The sequence below is a fragment of the Vombatus ursinus genome, unplaced genomic scaffold (genome assembly GCF_900497805.2).
Source record: "Vombatus ursinus unplaced genomic scaffold, bare-nosed wombat genome assembly UNPS02003292.1, whole genome shotgun sequence".
NCBI classification, from domain to species: Eukaryota; Metazoa; Chordata; class Mammalia; order Diprotodontia; family Vombatidae; genus Vombatus; species Vombatus ursinus.
This window is the reverse complement of record NW_020943070.1, coordinates 4,683,436-4,695,910: the sequence shown is the minus strand read 5'-3', so window position 1 is coordinate 4,695,910 and position 12,475 is coordinate 4,683,436. Positions and strand designations below refer to the sequence as shown.

The 12,475-nt window shown below is 48.7% G+C and overlaps 1 protein-coding gene across 1 annotated transcript; it reads right to left on the bottom strand.

Moving 5' to 3' along the window:
- Nucleotides 1-2,827: 2,827 nt before the first annotated feature.
- SSTR3 (somatostatin receptor 3) lies at nt 2,828-8,613 on the bottom strand. Its single transcript, XM_027874300.1, has 2 exons — nt 8,526-8,613; nt 2,828-4,227 (listed from the first exon to the last, which is right to left on the bottom strand). Exon 2 carries the CDS (start codon nt 4,138-4,140, stop codon nt 2,896-2,898), a length of 1,245 nt encoding a protein of 414 aa, XP_027730101.1. The 5' UTR covers nt 4,141-4,227; nt 8,526-8,613; the 3' UTR covers nt 2,828-2,895.
- Nucleotides 8,614-12,475: the final 3,862 nt, after the last annotated feature.

Below are 12,475 nucleotides of genomic sequence, written 5' to 3'. Positions count from 1 at the left end.
CATTGTTGCCTAGCAACAGCCTTTTCAGAGAAAGTTCAAGGTAAGCCTACTGCAAGAGTGGGGAGGGGAGAGCCAAGAAGACGGAGCAGACAGAGAGGAAGGACTCTACGGTCTTCTCAAGCCCCCTCCCCTCACTGCCCTCTGCCCAGTCCCAGTCTCGGGCCCCTGGACCACAGGGCACATATGCCAAACAGGTCTCTTCCTGTGCCCCTCCCAATTCAAAAGGCATCCCCCTGCGTCCCCCATTCTTCACAATATGCCCTTCTTCCTTCATTTCCCCACAGATGCCTATCCAAGTCTGAGGATCTTAAGACTTTAAAACTAGAAGGGACCTTCGAGGTCACTAAGTCCAACTCCCTCATTTTACAAATGGGGAAATTGAAATACAGAGGGAGGACGTAACTTATAGTAAGTGGCAGAAGACCGCCTTTGTATTTCCTCCAGGGATGGTTCCCTCCCCTGATCCTTGCTTCCTTGCCACCCCCAGAATTCAGACCTTTGCCCTTTCCTCACCCCACCTCACCCCCAATCATGTGTTATTTCCTCTTTCAGGAGTAGCCAGAGAAGCATGGGGATTCCGGGAGGAGCATCCTAGCTTCACTGTCACTCCCTCCCTAACAGAGTGGGGAGACGAGGGAATTGTGACATTTGTCCAGCCAACTGGGAGAGTGATAGAGAAAAATAAATGAGGTCTGTATGTAATAATAATTATCCCTCAGGTTTCATCCAACAAACATTTATTAAATGCCCTCCAAGTCTGAAGCATTGTATCACACTTGAGATTTTAGAGTGATTTCTCATCTATAACCCTATTGGGCCCTCACAGCAGCCCTGTGAGGTAGGCAGGGAAGGCATAAATCACTCCCATTTTACAGATGAAGAATCTGAAGACCAGGAAGGTTGATTTTATTTGGCAAGGGTCCCATAGCTACGGAGTGGCAGGGCCAGTATTAGAACCCTGAGCTCTTTCACTACTCTGTTCTACAATTCCCTTCTAGAACATATAAACCCTTGTATAGGTGTGACCAGAGCCCCTGGACCCTTCGGCTCCACAGGTTGACCTTCTGAAGATCTGCCTGTTCCGCTCCATGACCTCCCTCCATGGTGCCCTCTTATCCCAGGCTAGTTCTCATGCTCTGGCAGCTGCCTTTTCCCTCCAAACTCCCTTCTCCCCTAGCTTCTCTCCCCAGCCTCACTCTCTATAAGCCAAGCTGCCCAAGACTACAAAGGAGGCTCCCCAGTGGAGTCACCCCAAAGCTGAGATAAGAATGAAAAGTGAAAAGATGAGAATGCATCCTTCCCACTTGCCAGACCAACAGAATCCACTAAAAACATCAGCATGGATCAGCCAATGAAACTAGCCTTTCTTCTTATCTCCATCCCAGGTGTTTCTACTGATTAAACACTGGCTGGATTTAAAAGCCCAAGGAACTGGGGGGATTGGAGCGGGGGAGGAGATAGGACAAGGAAATATGGAAGAGGTCCATTGGATCATTGACTTTCGACTTGGAAGGGTCCTTAGAGGGCATCTAGTCCAACTATTCCATTTGACAATTGAGTGAACTGATGACCAGAGAGATGAAATGATTTGCCCAAGATCATTCAGCTGGTAAATAAATAGCATGAGGACTTTCCCTTCCCCACCAAGGAGATATGGGCAAAAACTCACTTTCAGCTAGGGAGTGGTAGGGATGTTGGTTCAAGGGTCAAAAAATGTTAGAGTTGGCAGGGACCTCAGTGGCCGCCTGATCCAACTCATACCTGAGCAGAAATCCCTTCACAACCTCCCCAATAAGGGGCCATCTGGCCTCTGCTGGAAGACCTCCAATGAGGAGGAAGGGGTCTTCTTGAGGCAGCCTATCCCCCATGGACAGCTCTAATTGTTAGGAAGCTTCTTCTGTAGAGCTGAGATCTGCCTCTTGCCAACCCTCAGCCCCATGCTTCTAGTTCTGCTCTCTGGTCCAGGCAGGACAGATCTGCCACTTCTCCCACACAACAGCTCTTCAGGTATTTGAAGAAAACTTTCATCAGATTTAGAGCTGAATGCTCCCGAGATCATTTAATCTAACCCCCTCTTTTTTTTTTTTAACAGATAAAGAAATTGAGTCCCAGAGGTAAAGCAACAGCATCATAGAATCACAGTTTAAGGACTGGAAAAGACTTCAGAGGTCATTCAATCCATGCTACTCATTTTACAGATGAGGAAACTGAATCCCAGAGAAATTTAGTGACTTAACTAAGGTCACAAAGTTAAGCAGTGGCAAAGCTGAGGTTTAGACCCACTTCCTTCAATCAGCTCTCATAGAATATGGTGTTCAGTACCCTCACCATTTTGACCATCATCTTTTGGACACAGCACCACTGGTCAATGTTTTTCTTAAAATGGGACACCCAAGACTGAATACAATACTCCAGATGTGGCCTACTCACATCTGCGGAAGAAAAGGATCATCATCCAGGAACTGTTACATCCCAGATCTCCCCTCTCCCCAAGACACTTTAGGGACAGCTCCTTGGGAAAGAGCCCGTGGTCGCTTATCTCAGCCAGCCTGAGCTGACTTTCCTGATCCCTTTTAGGGCCATAAGAAAATCAGTCTGAATTTGGAAGGGCTTTTAACTATCATTTTGTCCAAACTTCTTATTTTGAGGATGAGGAAACTGAGGGTTACAGAAGTTAAGTGTCTTGGCCATGGGCATACAAGATTCTATCTCCTTCCTTCCACTACCCCCATGTCTTTTCCCTCAGCACTGACCTCATCACCTAGTCCCTTCCCCAATGTGGGTTTTAGGGATGCCTAGGGTCCCCACTACCTACTCAGTGGCATCCCAAAACCCTTCCCTCTCACCCCGTCTCCAGTTCCTCTCCCTTTCTTCTGCCCTATCATGTTCCATTGATTACAAATAGCTCGTCTTTGAAGTATTGGATTTCTCCCCACCAGTTAGCTCCTCTGGGAGAGGTTTGTGTTCACTGCCACAGGGTCTGCAGGGTGGTTGCTCCTGCCCACCATTGCCTGGTTGGCTGATCTGACTGACCCGCCCATTCATCTCCTTTCTGGCTTCTCTTTCATCATCCTCCTCTTCTTCCTCTTCCTCCTCTGTCTTCTCAGGGGGCCCAGTGGGTGGCTCCTGATTTCGGACCTTCCTGGAGGGCCGAAGCAAGACCCTTCGGAAGCCCTGCTTGAAGCGGTAGGAGAGGAAACCGTAGATGATGGGGTTGGCACAGCTGTTGGCGTAGGGCAGCACGACCACCAGGAAGTAGACGCCGAAGAGAGAGGGTTCCTCAGGTAGGGGACAGACCACGTTGACAATGTTCAGCACATAGAAGGGCAACCAGCACAGCACAAAAAGGGCCACCACAACCACCACCATGCGGGTGACCCGCCTCTCAGACCTCCGCCGCTTGGATGAAGTCACCTGGACCCGTCGACTGGCCGAGCGTACCTTGACCACAATGAGCAGGTAGCAGAGGCAAATCACCAGCAGTGGCCCAAAGAACCCCAGAGCTGCTGTGTAGACGATAAAGCCTGTCTGCCAGGCTGCAGCTGGCTCAGGCCACTGGATATGGCAGGTGTTCATGCCACGTGGGACTCCTGAGAAAACCACCACGGGCAGCACCACGACTGCTGAGGCCACCCATACAGCAGCACTCACTGCCCGGGCCACGGGGGCCGTGCGCCAGCGGGATGACCTGGTTGGGTGTACCACAGCCAGATAGCGGTCCACACTCATGACAGTCAGGCAGAAGATGCTGGTAAATTGGTTGATACTGTCAACAGCCATGACCAGGCGACACATCAGGGAGCCAAAGGGCCAGTAGGAGAGGGCATTCTGTGCAGCCAGGAAGGGCAGGCCCAGCATGAAGAGTTCATCAGCCAGGGCCAGGTTGAGAATGTAGACGTTGGTCACTGATGGACTCACCGTGTGCCGAAGTACCACGTAGATCACCAATGAATTGCCCAGAAGGCCCACCACACACACTGCCAGGTATACCAGAGGGATCAGAACACCACTTACATCTAGTCCTGCACTGGCTGGGGATGTGGACAGGTTCCCCATCAAAGGGTCTCCTGGCCAGGTGAGGGAGGCATTCTCCGGTTCTAAGGATGCAGACACTGGAGAGGGAAAGCTGGTGATGTCCATACTGGCTGGAGAGGCCAGCCAAGTGGGAGAGGGCCAAAGATGGCAGTCAGCAGAGGTCACCTCCAAAGGCTACAATCAGCTTCAATCCTGGGGAAAAAAGACACAGAGTAATGTAATACATATGTGACAAATGATCTCCTCTGTTAACCAATAGCTTTCTCTCTGTCAATCCCTTAAACCCATCCTGCTCCTTGGCAGAAAACAGAGAAAAGTGGAAGTATGACAAGAAGAGAGGTCCTTTACATCCAAGGGACAGATGGAGAGAGGGAAGCGTGTATCTCAGGCTTCTCAATATCAGATCTGGGAAGGAACCTGAGAACATTGGGAACATTAGAACCAAAGATATAAGAGCTTGGAGGGATCTTAGAACATGGGATATCACAGCTACAAGAGACTTTAGAACTTGGAATGTCAGAGCTTGGAAGGGTCTTGAACATGGGATGTCACAGCTGAGACAGATCTTAGAATTTAAAATGTCAGAGCTTGGAGGGATCTTAGAATATGTGATATCATCACTGCAAGAGACCTTAGAACTTGGAATATCGGAGCTTGGAAGGGAACTAGGAAAGACCTTAGAACCCTTAGAGACCAGAACCCAGATTGTTAGAACATCAGAGACATTAAAATGAAGAATGTCAGAGCTGGGAGAAACCTTAGAATATAGGTTGTTAAAACATCGAGGACATTAGAACTGAGAATGTCAGAACTTGGAGGGATCTTAGAACATGAAATATTGTAAGTGAAAGAGAACTTAGTACATGAGTTGTCAGAGCTGGGAGAGACCTTAGAACATAGAATGTTGGTACACAGAATGTTGGAACTGGAAGAGATCTTAGCTGTCATGTAGTACAACTATTCAATTTAAAGATGGAGAAACCGAGAGCCAGAGAACCTAAAATTATCTGGCAAGTTAGCATCAGAGTTAAAATGGGAACCTCGGTCTCCTGACTTGGTACCAGTTCAGTATCCTTTCTATTATATGATGCTACTTCTTCTTGGTGAGACCTGGGATCTGGGACCCTTGTATCCTATGTCTGCCTTTGCCCTCAAAGCTCCCATCATAGGGTGTTGTCTCCTGGAATCTCAGGTCTAGAATAGTGAATTGCTTATCTAGGGTTCCAGTGACACCAGTTACGGAGTTAGGACCCGTTTTCTTCTGCTTTCTGCCCATCTCAACTGCCCCAGCACACACAGACACAGATACAGACACACACACAGACACACACACAGACACACACAATTACATAATCTCAGAGTTGGAAGGCACACATAGATCAACGAACCCAGCCCATAATCCTCTATGTGGCATCATTGGCAAGTGGTCATCCAGCCTTCTGCTTAAAGACCTCTAGGGATGGGGAACCCACCAACTCTCTAGGCTGCCCCTTTCACTTTTGGATAGCTCTCCTGAGGAAGTTGTTCCTAATATCTAGTTTAACTCTTCTCTTTAACTTCTAGAGCTTTAAGAGACCTCAGAAGCCACCCAGTCCAACACTTTCATTGTTAAAGATGAGGAAAATGAGGCTAAGAAAAAGATAAATGACATTTCCAAGATCACATATGTAATAAGTGTCAGGTTGGATTTGAACCCAGATTCTTTGACTCCCCTCTACCACAGGGCTAATGAGAAGGTTGGTCAATAGTTGGGCAGGGATGAGAGCAAGAAACCAGTTTCTCTGATCTGAGACAGGGCATGATAACTGGATTTCAACCCTTCATGTTTTCTTTCTTCTTGGCCCCACCTTGACAGCCCCATGGTTGACTTTACAGTTAGAAGGAAGCACCTTGAAAGATGCATCTTTTTTCTATGCAGGTAAAGCAAAAGGAGATAACTTTCTTCTCTCCCTAAATCTCTCCTGTTATTTAGAGTAATCTCAGAGAAACTACTTTCCCTCCCTGGTCACCTGCTCATCTGGTCTGTTTTGCTCTGATTTCTGGGTACTAGGAGAGAGAAGTAAAAGTACCCTTTGAAAAGTAAGGACTTAGACAGGATTTCTGTCGCATAGAAGCTCCCTGAGGGCAGGGGCTGTTTGTTGCCTTTGTATCCCTAGGAACAAATGCTACATAACAAACAGGTGGTTGATAGATGCTTGTAGATTAATTGATTGGCACAGAGATAACAATTTAATAGGGATAAAAGGGTGTCTCTACCAGGCCTCTCAAGTCATGAGGGGAAAGTTCTCTAAGCCTTTTCATTCAAACTGGATCTATTTAAGAGGGCGTTCCTTGGAGCCCCATTCTCGATTACCCAAATCTCTGGTATCAGCTGTTATGGATCCCTGCCTCCATCCTCTGTGTCCTAGTCCTCTCAGCTCTGACATTCCGTGCTTTAAGGTTCTCTCCCATTTCTGTCTCCCAGTTCTACAGAGACTACCTCTCCCATATTTTATAGAGACCATCTAATCCTACCCCTTCATTTCACCAGGAATTATCCTAATGGTAATAGCAGTTTACCTTTCCATGGCATTTTATAAAGCTCTTTTCACACAATTCCACTAAACAGCCAATGTGAAGATGGTCACTTCCAAGTGAAAGATGAGTAATCGATGACCCAGAGAAGGACACATATCTAGTAAGTGGCAGAGCTGTTTGACTAACTGTCTGAGTGACTGACCAACCAAGCAACTGTTTGACTGCCGACCTGCCTGCCTGAGGGTTTCAGTGGCCAGTGAGTCTGAAAATGAGGCTTATGCTCAGAGGATGCCAGGATTCCTAACCTTCCTACCCCTTTCCCCAAGTAACAAAGAGTTTCTGCCTGAGGGCAGCCCTTAGCCAGCGATACATAGTAAAGAGAGAGAAGTGTTGAGGGGTTCTCCCCAGGGGCAAGGCTAGCCCTAGGCATCAGGAGAACAAGAGGCTGCCTATAGATTTATTCCCCAGTATCAACATATTGGCCTCCGCCCTACCCTAATTGCACCTCTAGGGATTTAGTTCTGTAAATCCTAATCCCTCTACCACCCTCTTTAAAGTCAAATGATCAAGAATTTAGCATTTTAGTTACCTGGGATAGCTAGAGTTTTTAGGACCCCAGGAAGCCCCAAATATCTTGTAGGGGGAAGAAATGGTAAGAGGATGGAAAATGGAAAGACTCCAAAGGCAAGAACTTTTCCATTCTGCCTCCAGAGCGCAATGGTGATGATGCTCCCACTGTTCTGTAACCTGCAGGAACAGAGCTGGTCCTTTCCACCCTTGCCCTTGACCTCCTACCGTTGGCCCATCCCAAGGATGGGGGAAGGCCTTGGGAAGAGATGGAGTCCTAGAATCCATTTAGATTCCTCTGACCCTAACCATGCCTCACCATGGCTATTTTCTTGCCATGCCACCCTGCCTCTTGGTGCTTCTGCTGTTGGCACAACCTCCTGGGGCTGCGTGGTCCTGAGAAGTAAACACCAGCTCAATCTAACAAGCTCCAGACCGCTGGATCATGCTTCATCCTCCTCCTCTATTTCCACCCCTTGCATTGGTCACAGGAAGCAAATTAACACTACCATTATTTCTGCCAAGGGTCTATTGAGTGACTCCTATTCAGTATTGTGGTGTGTCAGACACAACCTTAAGATTCAGGAAAACCCAGGCTCAACTCTGGCCACTGACACATTTTGGCTGTATAACCCTGGGCAAGTACCTTAAGCTGCAATCTAAGACATTGAAGAGGAGACTCCAGGTTACATTGGTAGAGACAGTCTCCTCATCCTCGAGGTCCTTATGTCAAAGAAATCACCGATCTAATCTGTCTCTAGTTCTGTGACTTCACTGATCATCACTGCAACTTTGAGGCAAAAGCAACTCTCTCTAGCCATCGCTCTCCTCCATGTGTTGTCTCCTCCTATTGGAATGTAAGCTCTTTGAGGCAGGGAATGTCTTTTTTATATTAGTTCCCCCAGAGCTTAGTTCAAGGTCTGGTACATAGTAAGTGCTTAATAAGTTCTTTCTTATTCATTCATTCATTCATTTATTCATTCATGTCGGTTGAAACCTTAGAGATTATCTACCACAAACCCCTCTCTTCCCTCCTTACAGATGCTCTGATACCCTAGGAGAGGGAGAGGGAGCCCCTGAAGTGGGACTATCCTAGCTTCCTGTGCTTTAGAGTCCAACTGTCCTTAGAGAACAGAAAGAGAGTGGGACCATGAGCTCTGCCCTGCTTCTCTCCAAGGATCAACCAACATTTCTGGCCCCTCCCTAGCTGTGTCCATTCCCTCCACCCTCAACAAACAGAGTGAGGGCAGAAATCCCATGTTCAAAAGCTCGCGCTTCCTTTCAGAGGGGGAGAGGAGGCATTAGAAAAGAGGGCAAAACAATAGTATCCCCAGAAAAGTGGATTGACTTACATCTTACTCCTCCTCCTCCCTTTCCCTTCCGTCCCTCCCAACACTGGACTTCACCTTTCCTGAAATGAAAAAGTCCATCAGCCTGTTGGGAGAGCTGAGGAGCAAGACTGCAGCTCTCCGTAACCGCCAAAATTAGCTCTGCAATCTAGGTGACGTCTTTTCTTTCCAAGGGACTCAGATATAATTTTATTCATTCTCCAGGCCTGAGAGAGGGAAGGAAGGATGGGTTATTCATTTATGTCTGGGATCTTTGCAGGGGATGGACTCGATGTCCAACCCCTTGTGGTCTAAGGAGCTATGTGAGTCCAGGACTCATTTCACAAAATGCAGAAGGGATGGAAGCCTAGAGGAAGAGAATATCTTGTTCAAGGTCATACAGCAAGTCCAGGATTTATGGTCCCTTCCAGCTTTCAAGCTAAGGGTCTCATGACCCTATGGTGGAGGAGCTACAAGGGCCTTCTGCAGACTGGCACTTCTGCAGACTGGATGCTTTGTTCATCCCCCTTGGCTCCCCCACCCCCACCCCCTCTCTACCCCATCTCTGTCCGAGAGCTCTGCCCCTTGGGGCACAGTGAGTCACTGACTGCTCCCCTTCCTGCTGTGTCTTTCTGCCTGGTCCCTGGTCCTTTCAGTTGGTTCAAGTTTTCCACCCACTCAGCAGTTCCCGGAAATATAGAATCAGAGAGTGCCAGAGCTGGAAGGAACCTCAGAATTCCTTATATCCAACTCCCGCATCTGGCAATTCTCTCCTTTTATTCCTGGTCAGTCAATTCATGGCCATCCTTTAGAGTTCAATTTAAGGGCCACCTCCTTTTTCATTAAGCCTTCTCTGGTGCCTCCTCCATCTGGTAAAAACCCTTCCTCCTCTGACGCCATTTATCCTATTGCTTGCCTGTCTTTTACTTACTTATCATATCAGCTGGATGGTTCAGTGGATAGAGCACCAAGTCTGGAGTCAAGAAGACCTGAGTTCAAATCTGGCCTCAGACACTTCCTAGCTGTGTGACCCTGGGCATGTCACTTCACCCTGTTTAACTCAGTTTCCTCATCTGTAAAATGAGCTGGAGAAGGAACTGGCAAACCTTACCAGTACCTTTGCCAAGAAAACCCCAAATGGGGTCACAAAGTCAGACACAACTGAAATGACTCAGTAACATGTACTATTGCATGTATTTTACTTATCATAATTAGCGTCTTGTCTCCCTTCTAGAGAAATAGTCTGTGCTTTGTGACTTTATGTCTCCTCCAGAGCAACTGGTAGGCACTTAAATATTTCTTGAATGAATGAATGAATGAACTTAGAAATTCAGTGACTTGCTCAAGGTCAGACAACTGTTTAGAGTCTGAGGCTAGAGTAGGACCTAGGGTTCTTGATGCCCAGTGCAGTCCTGTTCCCATTCCATCACACTATTTACAGGTTTCTCTTTGCACCCACCCGTGTCCCGTTGCCATGGAATGAACATGGATTTTCCCATTCTGGTCCAACCCCCAGATTTCATGGTCCTTCTTTTATCCAGAACCCAAATCTAGGCTAACCTAGAGATTTTGATTTTCTACCCTTTTCCTCTGAATTCAGACCAGAGGAAGAGGAGGAAGAGGAGGAAGAGGAGAACCTAGAATAGGTAAGGGCCTATGGAAAGGTCCCTCCCAGCTCCAACAACCCGATTTGGGACAAAGCTCCAGGGGATGGGGCAACCAGGATTGCCTTAGTTTTGCAGTGAGAGTTGCTGGGGGAGAGAACAGCTCTCCCCCGACCCCACCCCAGTAGAAGGAGGGATGCAGATTCCATCTTCTTGACCCTTTCCCTAAAGGGTGGAAGCAACATAGACCTGACCCACTGGTCACTCCATCCCCACAGTTCCACTTTATGGCATTAAACTGAAAAGTTCCAGGGAGGATGCCCCATCCTAGTCAGTGGAACTGGAGACAGGGACTCCTTGGTCATTAAGGGAAAAGGACGACTCAGGATAGCAACATGGCACACTGCAAAGAGTAGGGTATGAAAGTCAGGGAACCACCTCTGCCACCTGGCCTGCATGACTTTGAGCAAGTTATTCACCTCTCTGGGCCTCAGTTTCTTCATCTGTAAAATAGGGAGGGTGAAATAGATGATCCCTAAGGTCCCTTGCCATTCTAATACCTGTGATCCTAAGGTCCTTCCAGCATTCTTTGATTTCTGCCCCTTCCAGTCCTAACCATCTATATCCAAGCCCAAAGGTCGCTTCCAGCCTTAACATGCTATGTCCTAACATGCTGCATTTTAAAGTCTCTTCTAGTTCCAGCATTTGATGTCCTATTGTCCGTTCTTGTTCTAACCTTCTCCACCCTACCAGTCTATGTTGTATGTTCCCTTCAAACACTAATACCCTAAGACTGGCAGCTCCATTTCCAAGGTCCCTCCAATAATCCCAGAAGGTTCTCCCTGTCCCCTCCACTTCCCCCCTACAGTCCAAGATCTCCAGCCACCACCTGATGCTGCCCTCACCCTTCCTGCCCCATGCTGACTCCAACTCAGGCTCTGGGTGGAGGAGAACCAGGGAGGGGGCTTGTAGAGCATAAGCCTCTATAGGAATAATACAACCTTCGGCCTCCTTACCTGCTTGTCAGATGAGGGGCTCCCTCGTTGGCTCGTCCATTCCCCCCTCTTCCCTCGTCTGGGTTAGAGTGCTCCCACAGCTCCTTCCCTGGACCCAGGGGGGTCTTTTAGGGTCTGTTCTCTTGTTGAAGCTTGCCCTCCCAGTGCCCCAACCTCCAGCTTCCAGATGTGCCCCACAAGGGGCGCCCCACTAGCCCTGAGATGGCCACATCTGTCTGTGGAGGGTCTGCCATGTGATCTCCATCCCTGCCTTCCCATCGATGCTGAGCAATTCTCCCCACATGCCTCCTGGAAGAAGCCTGGGTACAAGAAAGAGGTCAAGAGGCGGGCGTTGGCAGAGGGGGGAGAATTTAGAGAGAGGTCCTCCACGAGGGAAGGAGAGCTCCTGAGGTTGTCGGGCAGCCTCAGAAGCCAACGAGAATAAAGCAAATTTGGTAAGGGGAGAGGGCTAGAGGATAGAGGGATAGAGGGATGATGGGGTTAGAAAGACACAATGAGTGGGTAGCAAGATGGAGGAGGAGTGCTTAGCAAGGGAGGGAGAGATGCCTGAGGAGCAGGAGAAATGGAGTAAGGAGAGAAAGAGAAGGGAGAGAGAAAGAGTGATGCAGGGAGAGAGGTAACAACAGAGAAAAGAAGAATGAGGGGGTGGTAAGGAGAGTGACAGAGAATGACTGTGCCACAGATGGTGACAGGGAGCCAGGGAAGAAGAGAAAAAGAATGAGGGGGTGTGGGAGGGAGGGGAGGGAGAGAGAGAGAGAGAGAGAGAGAGAGAGAGAGAGAGAGAGGGAGAGGGAGAGAGAGAGAAGGAGGGGAGAGGGAGAGGGAGGGAGGAAAGGAGGGAGGGAAGGAGGAGGGGCACAGGGAGAATGCAGAGAGCAGGTGCCTAGTGTGAGAGGATAGGAGGAAGGACAGAAGGTTAGAGAGAAGGGGGAGGGAGGAGAAGGAGGGAAGGAGGGAGAGAATGAGGGAGGGGGCAGACCCCTGTTACCGGGGAGATTTCAGCCACCCACGCTGGGCCTTAGAGCTGGGAGCTAGTTCAAGTTAGAGAAGTGGGCCTAGCAGCAGAAGGAGGTGGAGTACCAGCCCAAGGCAGGCCCCCAACCCTCCAGCCACCCCTTGCCGGCTGCTTTCTGGATCCATCTCCTGCCATTTTCCAGGATAACATCTGTCACTCCCTGTCTCCAACACCCTACAAACCTTGTTCTTCCAAGGACAATGGGACAATGGGCAGCTCCTGGCTGAGCCGATGAGCCTCAGAAGGCAGATGGGTGGGGTGGGTGGGAGGGGAAGACTTCCCCTTACAAGGGAGCCATAGTGCTATGATGGAGAGGCTACTGGGTCTGCAGTTACAGTATCAGCATTCAAACCTCCACTCTGGTTCCTACTACCTCAGTGATAAAGTCACTTT

What these genes read in the sequence shown, in the direction of transcription:
- SSTR3 (XM_027874300.1), bottom strand. Translation starts at nt 4,140, where the DNA reads ATGGACATCACCAGCTTTCCCTCTCCAGTGTCTGCATCCTTAGAACCG.